At 38.4% G+C, this 21,881-nt stretch overlaps 1 protein-coding gene across 1 annotated transcript; it reads right to left on the bottom strand.

Annotated features, from left to right (window-relative positions):
* Nucleotides 1–14: 14 nt before the first annotated feature.
* pfas (phosphoribosylformylglycinamidine synthase) lies at nucleotides 15–21,238 on the bottom strand. The gene is made up of 29 exons (XM_051645323.1): nucleotides 21,108–21,238; nucleotides 20,371–20,498; nucleotides 20,145–20,277; nucleotides 19,931–20,036; nucleotides 19,344–19,542; nucleotides 17,461–17,566; nucleotides 17,222–17,362; nucleotides 16,842–16,966; nucleotides 15,585–15,713; nucleotides 10,155–10,286; nucleotides 9,870–9,998; nucleotides 9,668–9,741; nucleotides 9,372–9,528; nucleotides 9,185–9,246; nucleotides 8,930–9,091; nucleotides 8,708–8,812; nucleotides 8,166–8,297; nucleotides 7,538–7,768; nucleotides 7,268–7,448; nucleotides 6,479–6,562; nucleotides 6,192–6,347; nucleotides 4,965–5,084; nucleotides 4,714–4,859; nucleotides 4,338–4,545; nucleotides 4,123–4,214; nucleotides 3,824–3,938; nucleotides 2,768–2,914; nucleotides 2,489–2,629; nucleotides 15–791 (listed from the first exon to the last, which is right to left on the bottom strand). Exons 2-29 carry the CDS (start codon nucleotides 20,492–20,494, stop codon nucleotides 484–486), a joined length of 3,945 nt encoding a protein of 1,314 aa, XP_051501283.1. The 5' UTR covers nucleotides 20,495–20,498; nucleotides 21,108–21,238; the 3' UTR covers nucleotides 15–483.
* Between the last annotated feature and the right edge of the window lie 643 nt (nucleotides 21,239–21,881).

The raw sequence follows: 21,881 nt of genomic DNA, 5'->3' as shown, positions 1-21,881 counted from the left end.
ACATTTAACAAAGAAATATTTCATTTGTTTATTAAATGCATTGTAGTGTTTTATCAGTAAACCATTTCCATGGAATGTTCATAATTTCTGGAATGTAAATTTGGAGTAGAGAAACAGAGCTACAAAAAAATCATGATATTTTAAATTGGCAAATTAAAATTCCATAGTGAAACTTAAGAAGCCCATTATAAATTTAGGATTTATTTTTGTGTGGATTTTTCCAGCAGGAAATATGTTAATTAAATTCTACTACATACATAACAACAAGGACTGTATAAAACAAAAATAAAGATGAGTGTTAGATCTCCACTTGCCAGTCCAAGAAGATCCAGAGTACTTTCACTATTCTCCAAGTTAAGTTTTTTTAATGAGATGGCAAGTTTGGCTATTTGGTTAGTCCTTTCACAAAATAGTGTTTCTATAGTTAATTCAAATTACATTATGAACGTACAAATAGCATTCAGTGTCTCCGCCTACCACTTTCTATGAACTCTGACACCACGCTGCGGCATTACGGAACATACTAAGCCATGGTGAGGGCTCCAGTGATCCCCTGAGGTGGTGAGGTGCCCAAGCCCATTGCCAGCCCAGCACGGCCCGCTCCGGATGGGGCATCATGGCCAGGTGCCGCCCATCTGCTGAGCAGATGCCTGCCACACCTTGTGTAGAACCGTTGGGGTTCATGGGATAGATTTCAGTAGGGGCTCCCGAGTCATCCACATAACGCAGAGGAGCCAAAGAGGCGCTGATCAGTTTCTGCTGAGCTTTAGGAGAACGGAACTGCATCAGACCTGTGGAGCAGAGGAAAGGTGTATTTAAAAGCCACACAAGAGGAAATGTGAGTCTCAAGGTATATTCACAATAACATACTACAATACACTTTATTTGCATAGAATACCAGGATGACCTACGTTTGCCAAAATGTGCAATATACAACCAACGAGCGTACATAACGCTGAAGCAATGTGTTCATTTTAACATAATTTCACTGGACTGACAAAAGTTGACATTTTTACACAAAATTGGAATAAAAATTAATAACCATATTTATTTCTAAGATGGCAACTGGCACTCGCTGAATCAAACATGCAACATAATGACTACAATGAAGCATACTACTGTTTGAAATGTTTAGTGTTTTCTTTTTTTTTTTTTTTTTTTTTTTTAAAGTAGGCAGTAAATAGGGATGCACCGATGTTAAAATTTTTGTCTGATACAGATTTTAACAAAATAGATAGGCCAGTACTGATAACAATACAGATATTTTGCCACTTACCTTAATTTGTCATCAGATCACCATTTTACTTAGGAACTATGCTTTAAATATGTACAAAGAGGTACAAAAGCTTTTTTACTGTTCTAACAATAAATAACTCCCACTGAACATGGATTGGATCTGTTGAACACAGGCCAAAACTTTAAAGAGAGCCACAATCAAAAATAAATAGATTTAGTTAAAAAGATACAAAAAAAAAAAAAAAAAAATAATCAAATATGATACATGATTGATATGAAAAAAGGTTATTTTGTCATTCTAAAACATTTTTGCACTTGTTTTTGCAGTTCAAAGCAACAGAGCTCACATTTTACATGTATATACTGTATATAATAGAACATTACATAGAACATTACAAATTCATACTATGCATATGTTGGTCAATTTCACAGAAAGGTCAGCCACATCATGCTAAAATAAAAAGTTTAAACCAAAGGAAAAAAAAAACCTTTTAAATTGTGTATTATAGTGGTATAATGTATGAGCGATAATGCCATTCAAACCGCTAGAGGGCGCCGCTTGCTCACACAGTGCTGAATGAAGCGCTGAATGCAGACTAAAACACAGCCTTTCAAGGATTAGTAATCGCACAAGGCCATATTGCGATTTCAGTCTTAATTCCATCAGTCATGCAGCATTAATGGATATCATACCAGTGTCTTAGAAGTCAAATTCTGCTGGTTTCAAAGCATTTTAGATGGTCATCATGTAGCCTACAAGTAACTGCCACTTTCACAACTGTCACATCCATTTATGGCGGTTTTTTCACATTAATGTGAAATTGAGAAAGAACAAAAATGGAATATAACATTTTCTAAGGAGTGCCAACCTTTCTACATATTGTAACTTTTATTATTTCTAGATTGTGCCTTTGAATTCACTGAGTTTTGTGTGTTACTAATGTGTTACTAATGAATTATAAAATAAACCATCGGTTTTTCATATCAGCATTTTCATACTAATAACCGATATGCCAATGGTTTTGGTTAATAACTGGCCAATAAATATTGCCCGCCGATACATCGGTGCATCCCTAGCAGTAAATATTATATTGTAATATTTATTATAACTGCACAGTATGCAGTTAGCATATTGTGTTCTTGTATTCTAGCCACTAAAGATATCTAACTACATTCAAATGGGCTTTATAAGGCTAACACAGACATGTACCATACTTGTCATGTACAGTTTTATGAAGTACAAATTTCGAACCTTCTCCATGAGCAACCCAAACACCCAGAGCAGAACCCTCCATTCCCCTGAGCATGATGGCTGGTGAGGGCAGGATGCTTACGCTCACAAACCTCGACTCAAACCGACCCGACTTATTATGGGTCAGAGTAACATCAGAACCTGCAGTGGAGAACAAAGTACTGGTAAATAAAATGAAAGACAGTGACAGAAGACATTAATGTGGCAAGGCAGAGCAGGAAAGGGGGAAATTCTTGAGGCTTTGGTTGCCAATTACACAATCAGAGAGTTCAATCTCACCTCCATCCTCTCCTCCCCCCACCCAGCCCAGCAAAGCAAGGAGCTGGCATCCGTTACACACTCCCAGACTCAGCGTGTCACCACGATTACGGAAACGCTCAAACTCCTCTCGAGCCCTGGGGTTAAAGGTCACCGTGGCAGCCCACCCTGAAAAATAAAGTAATAGCACCTGATCATCAATTGCTGAACAAGCACCAAAATGCTTATTTTCATATGCACATTGGCAAGACCATACTAAACAACCTATAAAGTGGGTCACAAATTCATTAAATTAATCTAAACATGCAATGGCAAATCAGAATCAAAAGCAACAGAGGGCACCCAAAAATTAAATTTCTCTCATCATTTACTCACCCTCATACCATCCCAGATATGTATGACTTTCTTCCTTCTGCTGAACACAAAGATTTTTAGAATAATATTCCAGCTCTATAGATCCCCACAATACAAGTGAATGGTGGCCAGAACTTTGAAGCTCCAAAATGCACATAAATGCAGCATAAAAGTAATCCATAAGACTCCAGTGGTTAAATCTATATCTTCAGAAGGGATATGATAGGTGTTGGTGAGAAACATATCAATATTTAAGTCCTTTTTTACGATCACTCTCCACTTTCAATTTCACATTCTTCTTTTGTTTTTGACAATTCGCATTCTCAATGCATATCGCCACCTACTGGGCAGGGAGAATTTATGGTAAAAACGGACTTAAATATGGATCTGTTTCTCACCCACGCTGTTTCTCATATCACTTCTGAAGACATAGATTTAACCACTGGAGTCCTGTAGATTACTTTTATGCTGCGTTTGTGTTCATTTTGAAGCTTCAACATTTTGTTAACCATTCACTTGCATTGTGAGGACAAACAAAGCTGAAATATTCTTCTAAAAATCATTGTTTGTGTTCAGCAGAAGAAACAAAGTCATACACATCTGGGATGGCATGAGAGTGAGTAAATGAATAAAGAATTTCATTTTTGGGTGAACTAGCCCTTTAACCTTACATAGTTCAGCAGTGATATCAAAATGCTGTAACATGCAATAGCTTATTTTTACCTTTAGCTGACCCCAGCACATCTGCATAGCTGAATCCACCTACAAACACCACAGCTCGAAAGGGGTCAAGGGTCGTGGGGCCTGAACACAGGTCCTGCATTGTGACATCCCACACCTACAGATCATAAATGACAAAAGGTCAAACCTCAAAAAAACTCAAATTCAGCCTTGTTAATAGTTTGAAATAAGAGCAAAAACAAGCAGCATGTGTTGTATTTCTGAAAATAACTATCCCTAATAAAACTATAATCTATTTTATTATAATAATAGCTATTTTTTAGATGTTGGTGTATTTTTACCTCAAATCCAGCCATGAAGAGAGAAGCAGACATCTCTCTGTCTCCATTGCTGCCTTCCTCTCTCACTACCGCAACACGAGGTTTTCCTGAAGCTAAAGTACAGACACTGAGAGCTGCATCAATATTGTTGCTATTCTCTTGGTTCTGGTACAGTGCAGAAATAAGGATAGAATAAATACAAGTTTACTTATGTTACATTTTGTTCATGGCCTCACCAAGTTCCTTAACGACTGGTGTTTGGGAAGGGTCAAAGGTAAGTTTGAGGTAAGGCTGTGTGCGAGAAGTAAGCCCTTCTTCCTCTTGTTGGACACAGAACGGATTGGCCTGCAGTCGCTCCAGCTGGAAGCTTGTGCTTTCCCATATCGCCCGAAGTGTGGGTAGACGCTCATTCAGCACTTCTTGTCCACACAAACTCACTCTGACCTTAAATTTAGTATAAAGAAAAAATCCATGACCATTTACACATCTTAAACAGTGCCAGTTATCAAATGCTTTACTCTGCACACCACTTAATCGTTAATGTTCAAGAGTATTGCTGAAACCACCTATATTTTAGTTTCTACAGATCCCATTCCTTTGATCACAGCTCACCCTAGCTTCAGGTCCAAAACTAGAGGTTGTGCCAATCCTGTGACAGACGAGACCAGCATCTGTGTACCTCTGACAGACATTCACTGCATTACTCTCACACACTTCTAAAACCAGGCCAAGCTCCTCTGAAAACAGAGCTTCCATCACTAAAAGAGAGGGAGGAAGTGACATAGAAAGGGTGTGAGAGAGAAAAGATATTACTGGCTAAAGACTACTTTTTCCAAAATATAAATCATATTTTTATTACTAACCTTCAACGCCTACTAAAGGCAAGTCTACCTCAATCCCATGATTGCCTGCAAAGGCCATCTCCAGCAGACAGGAAATAAGCCCTCCATCACTGACATCATGTCCGGCAGTCAGCAGTCGTTCTGCAATATAAGAAGTTTTTGATCAAATATTGTAAGATATAAATGGCTAAATAGTTTCCACACCTTTTGACCAAAGATGTTATATTACTTTTCCAGTCATTTGTTATTACCGAGTAATCACGTTTTTTTTTATTTATTTTTTTTTATAGAAAATGTACTCACAAAGAGCCTTTTCTAACCATTTAAATATTTTAGAGCTGAGCATAACTTGAAAAATCTACATTCACTACAAATTTCCTTGACTTTTCAATGAATTGCAAGATTTTGTTTATTTTCATAACTTTAGGCCTGAAAATCACAATTTTAGGGGCAATAGTATTTGGGAGGAGTAAGTGCTGGTCCTAGATAAGTTTACAAATGTTGCTGATAATTTTAGTAGTGTAGCTGCTGATGTCATACCCGTAGCAGAAAAATTGTGCTATTAAAGGGATAGTTCATCCAAAATTGAAAATTCTCTCATCATTTACTCACCTTCATGCCATCCCAGAGGTGTATGACTTTCTTTATTCTGCTGAACAAAAACTAAGATTTTTTGAAGAATATCTCAGCTCTGCTGGTAAATACAATGCAAGTGAATGGTAACCAGGCCTTTGAAGCTCCAAATCACATATAGGCAGCATAAAAGTAATCCATACAACTCCAGTGGTTTAATCAATGTCTTCTGAAGCAATATGATAGGTGTTGGTGAGAAACAGATCAATATACATAGATATATAGTAAAAGTGGAGATTTATGGTAAAAAAAAGGTCTTCAATATAGATCTGTTTCTCACCCACACCTATCATATTGCTTCTGAAGATATGGATTAAACCACTGGAGTCATATGGATTAATTTTATGCTGCCTTTATGTGCTTTTTGGACCTTCAAAAGGTCTGATCACCATTCACTTGCATTGTAAGGAACAACCGAGCTGAGATATTCTTCTAAACAGCTTCGTTTGTGTTCTGCAGAAGAAAGTCATATGCATTTAGGATGGCACAAGGGTCAGTAAATGATTAGAGAATTGTTATTTTAGGGTGAACTATCCCTTTAATGTACCAATACCGAGGAAGTAAACAATCGGGTTCTCAGTGTTGTAGCATTGCATTTTAAAAGCATACACTAACCCTGAATCAGTGCCTGTGTAGTGTTGAAACAGGCAGAGAGCTTGTCTGGCTGATCCAGATCTGGACTGCAGTCTCCAAGTTGCCCATAACACTGAGCTATCGCAGAGCCACCCAGTCTGTATTTACCTGAGCTCACAGGTACATACAGAAGCACACCTAAGAGACGAGAGAGGAGCAGCAAATGAGATTTGTACACTCTTAATATATCAGCAGAAATACAAGATGGATATGAAAAGGTGAAAGGTGCTAAAAAGTTAAAAGTTAGGCTAATGATGTGCAGGCCTGACCTCTGCCATCAGGGTTGTCCAAATCAGGGGTCACGGTGGCTGTGATGTCAGGACACACAGCATACACAGAGATAACCAGAGAGCCTAAAAAAAGAAAGTGAAAAGGTTGTTGTGCGACGTGAACAAAGCACAAGCAGACAATGGATTACATAGAACTAAAATCACACAGGCTGTTTTAACACAGTGTTCAGGACTGACAACGTATTAATGAACAGGCGTGACTCTCGAATTGTCCTGTTCATACAACAGCTTACAGAGGTGTCTCGAATACTGTCTCTATGAAGGAGTAACTAACGTCAAGCCATTTTTCTAATTGTGCAATAGCAGTTAACAACGTTTTTAAATAAACAAGCTCAATGAGGCAAGAGTTCATCTGACAAATCTTAATTAACTGACACTGGCTTCAAATGCAATGTGTAGAGCACTGTGTTTGGGTTGCGTACAGACCACAAAACTGATGAGAGCAGCTCTGATGGAAGAATAAAACCTTTGGATGACACAGTTTATATATCTTACTCTGAAACTCCACATGAAACCAGAAATTACAGGAACCTCCAATAAAAATTAAAAAAAACGCAAAACACGAAACAAGCGTGTGTACATTGCAAAGTGGCTATCAAACTATATGATGTGACATACAAATAGTTGTCCAGTGTGGTTCCGTTCACACAATGTGCCGTCACTCTCGTTTATAACCAAATTGTGTATTAACGTAACCGTATTCAGCTGCAGTGTGAACGTAGCCAAAAAATAAACAAACAAAAAAACACTCAAGCATAGGACCAGTACCTGGAGCTTTAACAGTTTCTCCGCTGACACGTGCAGCCATGCTAAGAGAATCCTTTCCCCCATCCACGGCCACACCCAACTGGCCCATGACCTCACACATTGCCTGACATGCCTCCCACAGGCACGCCCCCTCTCCTGGGAGCTTAGCAGCCCACATCCAGTTACCACTGCACTTCACATCCTGCCAAGATATTTACAGAAGAATATATGTACAGCGAAATATTCACTTAACCACTTAACATACAAAAATGTACAGACACATGTTTTCACCTTGAGAGCAGTCACTCTTGCAAACATCAAGTTAGTGAGGGCTTCTCCCACAGCCATGCGAGCCCCAGCAGCAGCTGACACCAGGCCTTTGATTGGCTGCTCGCCTATTGCTGTGGCTGCACCCTGGAGGCTGAACGGGGAGAGGGCAACAACAGCTACATCTGCCAGCGGTGTGTGAAGAGGACCCACACACTGTTGCTGAGCAACCAGACCGGTCACAGATCGATCAACCTAGAAGAAAGGATTTTTTTGTCATGTCCAAAAACTACTGACATTTATATACTGATGCTGTGGCAGAGTCTTTATGGATATTTTGTACTGAATTTTATTTAAATCTGATCCGGGCTCTATTATGGTTTCTTTTTGCACTGTGGTACTGGAAAATCAGGATTAGAATGTATGTACTGAACAAGTGACCAATTATAAGTTGCCACGTCACTAAAGCCATTACACAAGCACGGTTGAGCAGTCTGGGATGGGAACTGTGAGAGCTGACAAAGATAAACATAAAAAAATTATTGAGTGCACCTTTAAGTATCTGGATATGTCAAGAAGTGCATGTTTCAATGGTTGCTATGGAGCTTGAATAATACATATATATAGTTATTGTGCTGAGGGTGTATGGTACCTTATTAGTAAGGTAGCGTTTGCTGGCAACTGCAGGCAGCCGGAGAACTCTCTCCAAAGCTGGAAGCACAGATAGACCCGCAGGGAGAGAGAGTGGCTGAAGAGAGACAGCCATGCGTTCCAGCACAAACTCCTGAAAAGACAAAGTCCCAATTTAAAATCTAATTTATACATGTGGTACAAGTTAAGAAAGCAGTAATTAGTAAAAAATTGAAACAACTTAAATCTACATGCTCTGATGAATAACTTATTTACATTTGGATGTCTGGACTCGACTGCAATTTACAATAAGCCAAAAGAGGGTGCACTCTAGCACAATGTCTTTTTTCTTGAGAAGGATATAGCTGCAGGCAGAGCCCCAAAATGGGGTGGGAGCTCCCAACCACCAGCAAAGATATAGGGAGCCCCTAACCTAACCCTTTCCATAAACTCAAGGTGAGTGAATGATGAGAGAATTTCCATTTTTGAGTGAACTATCCCTTAAAGTTGAGTAGATTCAAACAGTCTAGTAAAAGTTTAATCTAAAAACAGCATTTTGTGCACCTTTTGTGGCATCTTCCCCAACACCCAATCCAGCTCCAGATCCACAGGTCTCCGCCCACCATCAAGCCCATTGGCCTGTTTATCTTGGTCATCCACCAGCACAATCTATAGAGTAATACATGCACAGAAGCACAGGGCCTTAAAATACACTTCTAACTATAAAAAAGCACATACGGCACACATGCTCTGCAAATCACATGCTTGTATACATGATCGACTCACCTTACCATCACCAGTGATTTTGCCCACAAAGTCGACAGGGCATTTCTCCCTCTGACACACCTTCTCTAGGAAGCTCCGGTCAGAGGGGCGGAGCAACAAAGCATTACTCTCCTGATACTCCGCCCCCCACAGCTCCAAAACACTAAGGGTGGGGTCACCTGTCTGAGTATTAGAGAAGAAACTTCTATAACGGATTCAAAATGAAAGCTTGAAATAAAAATCAAGACATCAATGTTTTAATACACTGTATCTCACCTTAAACCTGCTGGTGTAGATAACTGCACCTGCAGGCTCACTCAGCTCCTTTAGCACGTTACCTAAACAAATCACATGGCCCTCTTAAACTTTAGAATTCAGACTGTTTCACTGTGAGCACGATGTGATCATGTTCAATGGAAAATGAACACCCTTGACATCCCATGTTATATAAAAAGTGAGCTACCATTGCCCCCAGCACCCTGGTCATGGATGCTGCATATGGGGTTTCCTTCCACTTTCTCCAGGCAGGCCCTGAGAGCCCGATTCATCTTCTGCTCCATTTCAGCATCTCCTCTCTGAACTGCTCCTAGATCTCTGCTACTGGAGTTATCACCTTGTACCTATGAAACATATACACATACAGTACATGCATTTGAGACATGTAATACACATAAACAGACTGCAAACTCAATCAAAACACTGAGGCTATAAAGAGCTTTTTATAAATAAAATTATTTTTTTTATCTTTATTGAATGTACCTGTATGGAGGAGGCTGCTCCTCCACCAACACCAATCCTGTAAACTGGGCCTCCAATTTTCACCACCTCCATACCTTCCAAAGACAAAATAAAGAGAGCGAGAGACATATATAAGGAGAAAGAGACAGAGTTCACTTGTGGACAAACAGGAACATCTCTAAAAGTATTATGGCATATCAGGTGCATCTCTGTCCACTCATACCTTGCTCTGCTTGCTCTTTTTTCACATGCTGGTCTTCGATAGAGCCCAACCCACCACTAAACATGATTGGCTTAATCCACTCCCGTCGTTCACCATTAGCCAATCGCATTCCAAAGGAACGTGCAAAGCCTCCAGGGGAAAAGAGAAAAGAACAAAAAAAAAAAGTGATTAAGCCATTTTTGACAAACAATGAATAAAAAGAAGCAACATCTGTTTCACATATGTCAGCATGTCATTGCATCCCTGATATCCTGTGGTGTGGACCCTCATTAGCAAAGATTTTACCTGCTAGGACTGGCTCCCCAAATTTATTCCCGTAATCAGAAGCTCCATCGCTGGCCTCTATGGCCACCTGGAGTGAAGAAGCAAAGCTGGATGGGTACTCCCACCCTTCTTCCTCCCAGGGGAGCAGAAATCCTGAGGAGACAGAAGGTAATAACATGTTGTGATGTAGGGCTACAACAACTAATCGATAAAATCTATAATTTTCGATAACGAAAATCATCGACAACGAATGTAATTTCCGATTACTAGATATTTGCGGCGAGCATGGAGAAGCTCCATCAGTGACGTCACTTTACAGCCCAGTGAAAAATGTGTTGCATGATGAAACTCATTTGAAAAATGGAGACAATTTGAGAGGGAAAAAACACGACCCAAGATGTCCATCACACGAGAGCACTTTATAAACACTTCAAAGAAGATCACAATAAGCATACAGTTTAGTATGGACTGGTTTCTGCATCAGGTGAGTTGACAGAGTGCTTGTGCTGTTTGATGCATATAAATTACATTTTACAGCTATTTTCTATGTTTTCATGTTATGATCTGGGCCGGATACAGGCATGGGCGGGGTGGGCTGAGCCCACCCAAACGTGAGTCTTGCCCTCCCAATCAAGCATTTGGCAAATATGGTATTAAAAAGAATTTCATTTTTACGATCCGTGCATTGGTTAAAAGCGATTTGGGGGTGGGCTATGTGTTGCAAACACTGAGGGTGGACTGTTGACCACCCCAACCAATCACAAAATATCACCAGATATTTGTAGTATTTTTCTATTTTTGTCATAGGCCGAAAGCAACGACACACTCAAGAAGCAGCTGCTGCAAACCAGAGTCAGAGACGTCACGCGAACAAGAACGGTAATCCGAGAAATTTTTGTGCAATGGTTTTTAGTGCCCGTAAAGAAACCAGGTGGTGCTTCTAGCAGTGAATCTATGTGGCTTCTATTAATGTATTGCTCCCTCTTCCCACTCACCAAATATCTCCATCCATCTCTGTTCCCCAAAATCACGTTGTGGTTTTCAGTGCCACTGAATCTGAATTGTAAAGCATCATCCCAGCCACTATGAGCTGATGGTACCATTGGCAAACATGGCTGGATACAGTGTTTTGCGGGACGCGTGCTTCTGTTTCCCTTGTTTTAAGTTCGGTGTTGTTGATAGATGCTGTCTTCACCTAACATCTTATGACTTTTTTATTTACATCTTTTTACAGTGCTGTTATAGTTTGTTGTTTTTTGTAATTGCGCTTTAAACTACTCTGTTTCTGCCATGAAAATTACCTTTGGTGCTGACATGGCATTACTTTCTATCCATCCATCCAAACTCCTGTATATTTACCTAAATGACTTTACACATGTTTAGTTTCACTGGTAAAAATATCAATATCCTTTACTACCCTACAGAGTTCAAACTCAGCAACTAACACTGACACTGAGAAAAATGGCTTGGAATTATTTTGATTGGATTTTGTATTTACTGCATTTTCACATTAAGTTTTCTCTGAATCTCCGCAAATGAGCCAGACTTGTCTGACACAGGACAGATCATAGTCTAAGAGACCTGATTTCAGCCATAACTCAATTTTGCATTTTGCCTTTGTATGGCAGTATAATTTCTAATTACATTTCCATTTAACCAGAAAAGTCAAAGCGAAAGAATCATCATAATTTAATATTATATCATGACTTCTTTAAGCATTCCCCATATTTGTTCAAATTTTAGGTTCTTAATCTTATGTTATTGATCTCCCCATCTAATACATTTCCTTCCACTCCATCCTCGTATACATCCTTGATTTATTTCTCCACTCCATCCTGACATTTGTGGGGATTTGTCCTTGTAATTTGCTTTAAGATTGGAAGACTATTACTGTATTTTATTTCTTAAAAATGATAGTAGTATACCAATAATAAGGTTGTCATGGCCCACTTCAATCTTATGATTATGTACAATGTTTACCATATATTTTAATATAGGGAAAAACTGTAAAAATATAGGGGTAATTGGCTTTGATCTTAACAATCACGCCATATTACACCAATTACAGACATGAAAATAAGAAGTCTGAGCCACCCCCCCAATCCCAAATGTCCACCTATGACATTTCCCAGTTCACTCTAGCATAGCTGGCAGGAGCCGGACCTGTTATGAATTCAAAATCAGGTATGTATTTCTGCATGTTTTGCTCGTCTTTACCACAAGCGCATCTCCGTTAAACTTCACTGAGCAAGCAAGCACGCACATCCGTGTCAATCAAACCGATCGCAATGGAGAAAGGGAGTACAATCATTTTGATTAAACTGTGCAACTTCATACCGCAATTTCAATTTCAATGTAATCAATCATGCAGCTTTCATGGGGCACACTGATGTCTCAGAGCTCAAAGCGTGTTGGTTTTTTAAGTGTTTTAGATCGTTTCTCATCATGTAAGCGCTTGTAACACAATGAGCACTGCCGGGATGAGAATTTTCAGCACGACAGTGGCTATGTTTACATGTACACCAATGCTCTGATTATTGCAATAATCTGAGTATAAGGAATAATTAGATTAAGATGTTTACATGATTTGGGCAAACCTCTTCAAACCAGTTTACATGCTACTTGCAAATACTCTGATTATTGCTGAGAAAAGTGATGTTTTAATGCTTTTTTATAACATAACATTACAAAAAACCTCTTGTTGCAAATATGTATATTTAAATACAGTTTGGCATAAGGAAAATTAGTAGAGCATTTTTGAACAATTTCTTAAAAGAACCGGTTAATAAGTCATTTTCGACTACACTGGATATGCCGTCTCATTTGATTCACTAAAGAGAATCGTTTCATAAGAGTCACTTGTTTGTGAATTGGAATACTGGATGTTGTTGTGTTCCGCCCGTGAGGACAAACTCATTTGAAAGACATACTTGCCATTTTTTTTGTGGAATACAATTTTTTTTTATCTCACCAGCATTCAATTAAGACTGCAAACGGACATTCACAACTCGGGAAAATGTTTTCTTTTGCTGTGGGGCTGTAGATTCTGCAGTTGGGGAGCACCACTGCTGAAAAACAGTGCAAAAAACTGCCGTTTCACATGAAGCCGAGAAGTAAGTGCAGCTTCTTCCGTTTCGCAATGTTTTTGAACCTGGGCTTGAGAGTAACATCATCCGTCTGCAGCACTGGCGCAGATGCACTTTGGTCAGACTGGAAGAAATGCGATTAAAGTGTTTTCATGCCAGTATAAAGTGATTAAAATAGGAATACCCCACATAACTTACAGCAATTATCATTACTCTGATTATTAGCATTATCGCAATATTCTGTTTATATGAGCAACAGTTTAATCACAGTATTGACTTATTTGCATTGCAATCACATTATGAGGGTGCATGTTAACGTAGCTGAATCTGCACTGCATTTACAGATGATTGTGCTGTATTAAACTGTATATAATGCTGAATATAATGTATAATAATGCTAAGGGTCCTGATATTTAATTGTCCTGACTCCTGATTATACCAAATCTGATTTCACCAGTAAGTGTACACTATGGCAAATATTATTTTACTGGATAAGCACAAATTACCATTAAATTTTTATTTTTTGAAAAGAATACTTTAGAAACCTGTAATTAGTGACAAAGCTATTTTAAAACTTCCAATATTAATTTAAAATACTTAAAATGTTTGTAATCAGTGATAGTGTACAAGCAAATGTATCAAACATAATTATGTATTTTTGAGCTGGTTAGAATTACTATTTCTACTCTGCTGTCACCACTGATGTCTGCTGGGTTGATTTCTTTTTTTTTTTTTTTTTCCACTCCTTTCCCGATTTTAGTCTTTAATGAACAGTACTTTTTAAGTTTTACAAATAAAGGAAAGGAACTATTTTGCATATGTCCTGAAAGTAATAATAATTAGAAATTCAAACTTTTCAAAATACAATTCAGTTATTTATCTGATTAATCCATTAATCTTCGATTAATTGATTACCAAAATAACTGTTAGTTGCAGCCCTATTGTGATGTATGATGCAAGAACATGTGCTCATAGAAACAAAACTCTAAAAGAAGCACATCAGGCATATGCAGTACTGGAAATTCGTTTCAGTGCTCTATACAATTATAAGATCACTGTGATTTTAAGTCAGATTTTCAGGAGTCCAGTGATTAAAGGGATAGTTCACCTAAAAATCAAAATTCCCTCGTCATTTTCTCACCCTCATGCCATCCCAGATGTGTATGAATTTCTTTCTACTTAGAAAGCAAAAGAAGATTTTTAGAAGAATATTTCAGCTCTGTAGGTCCTTACAATGCAAAAGAATGGGGTCCAAAAAGAAGCTCCAAAAAGCACATAAAGGCAGCATACAAGTAATCCATTAGACTCCAGTGGTTTAATTCATGTCTCCTGAAGTGATCTAATCGGTTTTGATCTTGATCTTGATTTCAAGCTCGATTACACTTCCTATAGTGCCATTTAGTGTTCTGCGCAGTCTTCAAGCACTAGAAAGTGTAATCGAGCTTGAAAACATGATCGTGCCTAGAGACTGCAATGGCAAGATGTACAGTAAAAGGAGTTACATTTTGGTCTGTTCACACCCTTTATGTGCCTCTTGGAGCTTCAAAGTTTTGGACCCCATTAACTTGCATTGTATGGACCATTTCAAGAATGTAAACAAAAATAAATGAATTAGAACGGTCCAAACGTATTTCCGGATCCTTTCAACAAAGTCTCTTTTTTAAGGTAAGTCAGTCCACTCGGCGGCCGTATTTGGAACGCTGTTGGGGCAGCTATTTTTCTATGTAAACAAGCAACATGACAGTGCAGCTCCTATCTACCTGAATATGGAAAGACCGAAATCTCCAAAATAGTTGTTCAAGATAATGATAAAAGAACATATTTCAAATAAGCAGTCAAATTTTTTTGGTCCGAGGCACGTATGGCACCGGCTTCACTCGAGCGGCCCGGCTTTGATGCGTGCTCCAATCCCCGGTGTCACATCTAAATTGTGCCGGGGGTGCGGGTCCGGCGATGCATCTAACTCGCACCAGACCCTCACCGCTCCGTTTCTGGACCCGCGAAGACGCCAGCAGGTAGAGACAAGTCTCCTGAGGAGAGGCGCACTCGGTGTTTAAAGGCAGTGGTGATGAGGCTGTATTTTTTTTGTTGACTTCCATTCATCTGAATAGAAGTGGCCTGCCTCTGCTAAATGGTCTCTGTTTTGACAAGCAGGAAATGTTCACGGAATAGTGATGTCACTTGATGTCACCAACGAACAGTCCTTGAAATGGTCTATAGACCTGCAGAACTAAGATATTCTTCAAAAAATCTTACTTTGTGTTCTGCAGAAGAAAAGTAAGTCATATACATCTGGGATAGCATAAAGGTGATTAAATTATGAGATAATTTTCATTTTAGGTTGAACTATTCCTTTAAGACTTACCTGGGATGTGTAGGTTACCAAAGCAGTACCCGGCAGTCCCTGCGATCACATGACCACCCTTACCGGCACTCTGCACATCTCTAATTCGCCCGCCAGTACCTGTTGTGGCGCCGCTGAATGGAGCAACACCTGAGCATAATAAAGAGCATATTATGACTAGATATTACTCTAAAATGTACAAGACAATGGCATGCAAATATGACTCACAGTGTCAGTTTCCTTAAAGGAATACTCTGAGTTCAATAAAAAGTTAAGCTCAATCGAGAGCATTTGTGGCATGATGTTGAGAACCACAAAATCATTTTGACTCGTCCCTCCTTATATATATATATATATATATATATATATATATATATAAAAGCAAAAATCAAAAGTTGCAGTGAGGCACTTACAATGGAAGTGAATGGGGCCAATTTTCAGAGGGTTTAAAGGTGGAAATGTGAAGCTTATAATTTTATAAAAGTACTTACATTAATTCTTGTTAAAACTAACATATTATTTGAGTTGTATAACTCTTAATTTGTTAGTCATTTTAGGGTTTGTTGACATTATATCATTATGGCAATGAAGCTGTAAAACTGGCAATAACTTTATACAGAAAAAGTCAGTAAGCAGTTTTATCGCACTAAAATCTTTTTAAAGGTGCATTCAGAAATTTTATTCCACATTTTAAAAGTTTTACTTCTAAAGAAATTTATAGTAATTTTTTTTAAACATATGTACAAAATCATTACCACTCATGTGAGATGAAGAGTTCAGTCATATCAGTAACCTTATAAAAGCTTTTATTACACATGGAGCAGAGGCGCCTCGTGGGGGCAACTATGTTATCGTAACATGACCAGCTGAATACTACTCGCTTAATCTCAGTAACTGCCATGTTATTGGACACTTTCATTCATGGATTAAATTAATCCTGATTTACTGTGCATAGTGAATATCTACAATGGCGTTGTCATTGTCAATCCAGTTTTTTCTTTTTTTTTTTTGTGCTTTTTTTAAAGAAATGAGGGGCAAGTTAAAATTAATTTTTGTGGTAATCAATATTATGCCACAAATACTGTCGATTGAGCTTAACTTGTACTGAACCAAGAACATTCCTTTAATGCAGTATAATGCATATAGGTATTCTCCTTTATGATCATGGTTGTCAAATTAGAATTAATAATCAATTAATTTGAAGATAATTTAAGAATGTAACAATTTAAAACAAGAACAAGAGAAAAGTGAGCAGATTAAATGTATTTAAGCTCAGACCAGTGGGAAAGTTGTGTGTCTCAGCGGTGAAAATGACATGTCTGGTTGTCCGTCGGCTTTCATATTGACTGGCTTGCGCAGGGTTTGTGGGGAACATACACATCAGCTCAATGCCTTTAATACCACTAGAAATCACACAAGAACCAGGTTTTCAACCAGATAGTGCTCTAAGGTCATTCTTCACTAGAATCCATTAATATCAATGTCAAGATTACATGTTACATGTCATTACGTTACATGTTACATTTCTTTTCTTTTTCTATTTTATCCAAAGTGATTTCTTAATCATTCAATGCAAATGCATTCTATTGACAAAAGGACTTGTGTTCTTTGCCCAAATGCCATTTAGAAAGGTTGACATTCATGCTCTAACTCCTAACCTGCTGTTGTCACAGAATTTGATGACATTGTTCTGGTTGCTATGGTGCTGAGTGCCCATAATTAGGCTGAAGAGATTCTCCTTCTGCTCTTCTCCATCAATGATCATTCGCCCTCGGAAAAACCAATGGCGACTGTGCTCACTGTAAGTAACATGAACAGGAGTAATAGTAACTGTTAGTCTACATAAAAGGCACACTTAGAATAATTTTCCCCTGTTTATTCTGTGAAGAACAAACACCTGTTGGACTGGGCCAGATCAAAGCATTCGACACTAGTGGGATTCCTCTTCACCCTCTGGAAGAGTGCAGTGTAGTAGTCCAGATCCCAAGAGTCAAATGCCAACCCTGCTCACACACACAAAGACACAGAAAGAAAGACAAAAAGACAGACAGCAGATCGATATACATTATATGAAGAATAGATGACCAAAAACAATCACAAAGACAAAACACTGTACAATTAAATCACAAAAACTCTAAAGCCCTAAATGCCCATTTCCAAAAACATTTTAATCCTTCATAAATATCAGATATTGTTTTAATTCAATTTAATGGGACTGTTCAGGATCAATGTGTTGTCTTTGTACAGTATGTATCAAAGGGTTATACTGTATAATAGAGAATGACACTCAAAACCATTTCACTAGATTTGTTTATTTCTAACCCAGTTGGCCTTCACTAATCTATAATACAGACACAGTATGGTTGCTTTGGTGTACACCCAATAGCTTACTTTGCCTCTCAAACAGTCATTCATTCTCCATTCACATACACACACAGCTTGTGATCTAATCAAATAGGCATGCCTAATCTTGTGACATCTATACTTCTTCTAATCATGTTAGGTATCACGTGACCCTAATATGTGTATAAGAAAAAGTTGCAGACTGCAACACTATATCAGTAGTGCTTACACATAGTTGACTGGCTGCAGTTGATTGACTCACTTTTCAAATATTCTTTAACTATTGATATTGTTTCAACAATAATCCAACTAGATTTATATCCATGTACTCGTACTGTGGTGATACCACAGTAAAGTAACTAGGAGTAGGTAATAATATAGATTTTCTGATGCATCACAATCTTCATTTAAACAATCTCGATATTGATTCTTAAATTCCAAGATCGATCTTTTACGCAACCCTCTACTACAATGAGAGAAAATCACTCGCATTTGCAACAAAATTTTGTGCTGTATGACTAAAATGTATATATTTGGCAACTGGCTGGTAAATGTTTACATTTCACTCACCAGTGATTGTGTAGTATAGTGTTGGAGTATTCAGCAGCGAGATCCTTTCACTGCGTGTTGAGAGTAATATTGTTCCGTGTGAGTTCAAATACGAGATCCACGCAACCGATTTGACAATTAATAATGTCTCTTTTAATAACCTCTGTTCTTTATAATCAATTGTTGATCAAAAAATAATAACTAAAATGTAATTCTAATCACGCATGGCACAGTCATTCGAGTCTCTCTCGTTAACATGCGCTTATCTACAGACGCTCTTTACAGAAATGCTGGTTTTGTTAAAGAGACGGTACCGCTTTTAGCTCGTGTTCAACAAATCAACATAAATACTTGTAAATAGTACAAATTATGCAATTAAACAATAAACGTGTAACAAAAATAATATATGAAATATAATATCTTATTTATTGACTGAATAAATTGATTTGTTCATTTTTAAAAAAACCAAAATGTGACCAAAATGATGAAAAACTAAAAAATATATCATTAGTAAAATGTACATATTTTTTAATGTACCTAGTGAGAAGGTCTCCTGTATAATTAACACCATTAGCTGGGAGAGAATTTCTCTCATATGTAAGAAAAAGGGACATAATAAATTAAACATACATATCTGTATCGATACTGAATCAAAATCGGAATCAGATAGGGAAATCTGTATCAATACCAAGCCCTAAAAGTAACAGTATTGGAATCGGTAATACTATGGTACTCTGGTGTATACCTACCATTGTACTAAATTATTACCATATTCATATACCACGGTATTTACATGGTACCTCAAAGTACTATAAATAATACCATGGTTTTCCCATGGTTCATGTCCAAAAAACATGTTATTACCGACATACCAGGTACATTTCTTACCAAGTTCATCATTGGCCATCTCCAAGGCAGCACGACCTTTTCCTAGAATGTCCACCTCAAACACTTCCTGTGGCTGAATATCAACAGCGAACGACGTGATTGGTTGGGAGTAAACACACTCTGTCATGCTGTCGTACAGGCAGGAAACCAGTCTCTCCATCTCTCCGTCCTTCTTTACACCATTATGTCCTTGCTTGGGCTAGTTGGGTTTGAAAAGAGAGAGATAACATTTAATAAGATGGGTTCAGAAAAGCCAATTGTATTCATTACAATACAATTCATTCATTCATTAAGAACTATGTTCAGAAAAAGGAGATGTTATGAAGAATGTTAGCCTCAGTTCATTGCATTGTTTTTCTATACAATGGAAATCAATGGTGACTGGGGTGAACATTTTGTGTTGCACGCAATAATAAGTTATACAGGTTTGGAATAACATGAGATTGAGTCAATGATGACACAATTTTCCTTTTTGGGTGAGCTAACCCTTTAAGATCAGTGCATGTGATGCATGTCTGCTTCAGGAAGAGCTAATAAAAGTCTTGCTGTTTGTCTATTAAATGTTATGCTCTCTCCCGAGTCCTGACCTGAATGAGATGCCTGCGTGAGAGCTCCACTCTGGTCACCTGGCTCAGGCCTGCACTCCGGCAGATGGACACAGCATTGGTGGACCATGCGGTAGAGAAATTCAACCTACAATGGGCAACATTGAAAGACGTAAATTACGAGACTTAACTAAATGATTACAATACCATAAGAGGAATACACCTAAACTGGTTATCCAAAAGAGGCAGGTGTTACCTGGGTCCAATCTCCACCAGTCTCGCAACCTCCACTAATTTGACAATGGGGTCCTCTGACAGACCGACAGAATAAGGGGGGCTGAACAACCAGCGCAAAACATTTTTCTGCTCCACACTTAAAGACTCATGTCCTGAGAGGGAAAGAGAAACAGAGATGACAAGAGACGTAGAGTAACAAACTCATTACTCTCCATTACTGGCGTTTCTCTACTGTATTCTCTCACCATCAAGCTCTACATTGTAGCAAAGCTCAGTGGTTATGGTGACCTCAGGATAGAGTTGTGCAATTCTTCGTATGAGTCGACTGTCCCCTGACTCCTCTCTCCTGTAGAACCGCACCACAGTCATGACCCTGAGAGAGAGAGAGAATTACATAACTACATGACTGTGACATACCATAACCATAATTGATATCCAAGTGAAAAATAGTAGACAAGTATCAGTGTATAAGTGATGACTGCTGGATAGTGCCGGTTTATATATATATATATATATATATATATATATATATATATATATATATAAAACATCACTGTAATAATCAGATTCTATGGTGAATGAATTGAGTCAGGGGTCAAACAGATCATTTGCTAGTTGCATCACAAGGCATACAATCACAACCTAGTCAGGAATCACATATTTAGTAGAGAGATAAGCGGCTTTAAAGTTAAATGGGTCAGATTTAAATGGCAACTTAATTTGCATGTATTCAGCACATCACTTTGACTCAAATGAATGAACTATAGCAAGACAAAAGATTGTTAACAAAAAGAGTCATATGCAAGCGTTTTCAAAATTATTTACTCGACACTAACAAAGAGCCTATTAAATATCTATACCATTTTCGGTCGCGAGTTATGTCACAACTCAGAAGATCCATTTTGTTTTGTATGTTAGCAAAACAAACTTAAATATTTTTATAACTTTTTTGGGGGGCTCAAAATGGTAGCAAGTATCTTACTTAGCAGTTGCTTGAGTAGTCCGCTCGTAGACTTGTCAGCTGATAGAAAGCCTTCTGTGTAATAATTGTTGACCACTGCAGACTGCTAACAGATCCACGTGTGTCAGTGTGGAAAACACGAACCTTCCGCCAAAAGGAGCAACCTCTCTGCGCATGCGCATTTCGACTTGCGCCAGACTACACTTTTTTTAATGCTTTATTTACCATTACATTTCACATAACGAATGTAAGAAAAGCATATAGAAAAAGAGAGAAAAAAGAAAAATAAATAATAACAGAAGTACAAAGGGGTTTTAAAGGTATATTCCATGTTCAATAAAAGTTAAGCTCAATCAACACCATTTGTGGCATAATATTGATTACCACAAAAAAACAAAAATGTAAAGAAAAAGATGGATGGGGGGCTTGGGTAGCTCAGCGAGTATTGCCGCTGACTACCACCCCTGGAGTCGCGAGTTCGAATCTCAGGGTGTGCTGAGTGACTCCAGCCAGGTCTCCTAAGCAACCAAATTGGCCCGGTTGCTAGGGAGGGTAGAGCCACATGGGGTAACTTCCTCGTGGTCATGATTAGTGGTTCTCGCTCTCAATGTGGCACGTGGTGAGTTGTGCATGGATCGTGGAGAATAGCATGAGCCTCCACATGCTGTGAGTCTCCATGATAACACGCTCAACATGCCACGTGACGGTCTCAGAAGCGGAGGCAACTGAGACTTGTCCACCGCCACCCAGATTGAGGTGAGTAACCGCGCCACCACGAGTACTAAGTAGTGGGAA

This window comes from Myxocyprinus asiaticus, chromosome 19, assembly GCF_019703515.2.
Source record: "Myxocyprinus asiaticus isolate MX2 ecotype Aquarium Trade chromosome 19, UBuf_Myxa_2, whole genome shotgun sequence".
Lineage (NCBI taxonomy): Eukaryota > Metazoa > Chordata > Actinopteri > Cypriniformes > Catostomidae > Myxocyprinus > Myxocyprinus asiaticus.
This window is presented reverse-complemented; position numbering and strand designations above follow the sequence as displayed.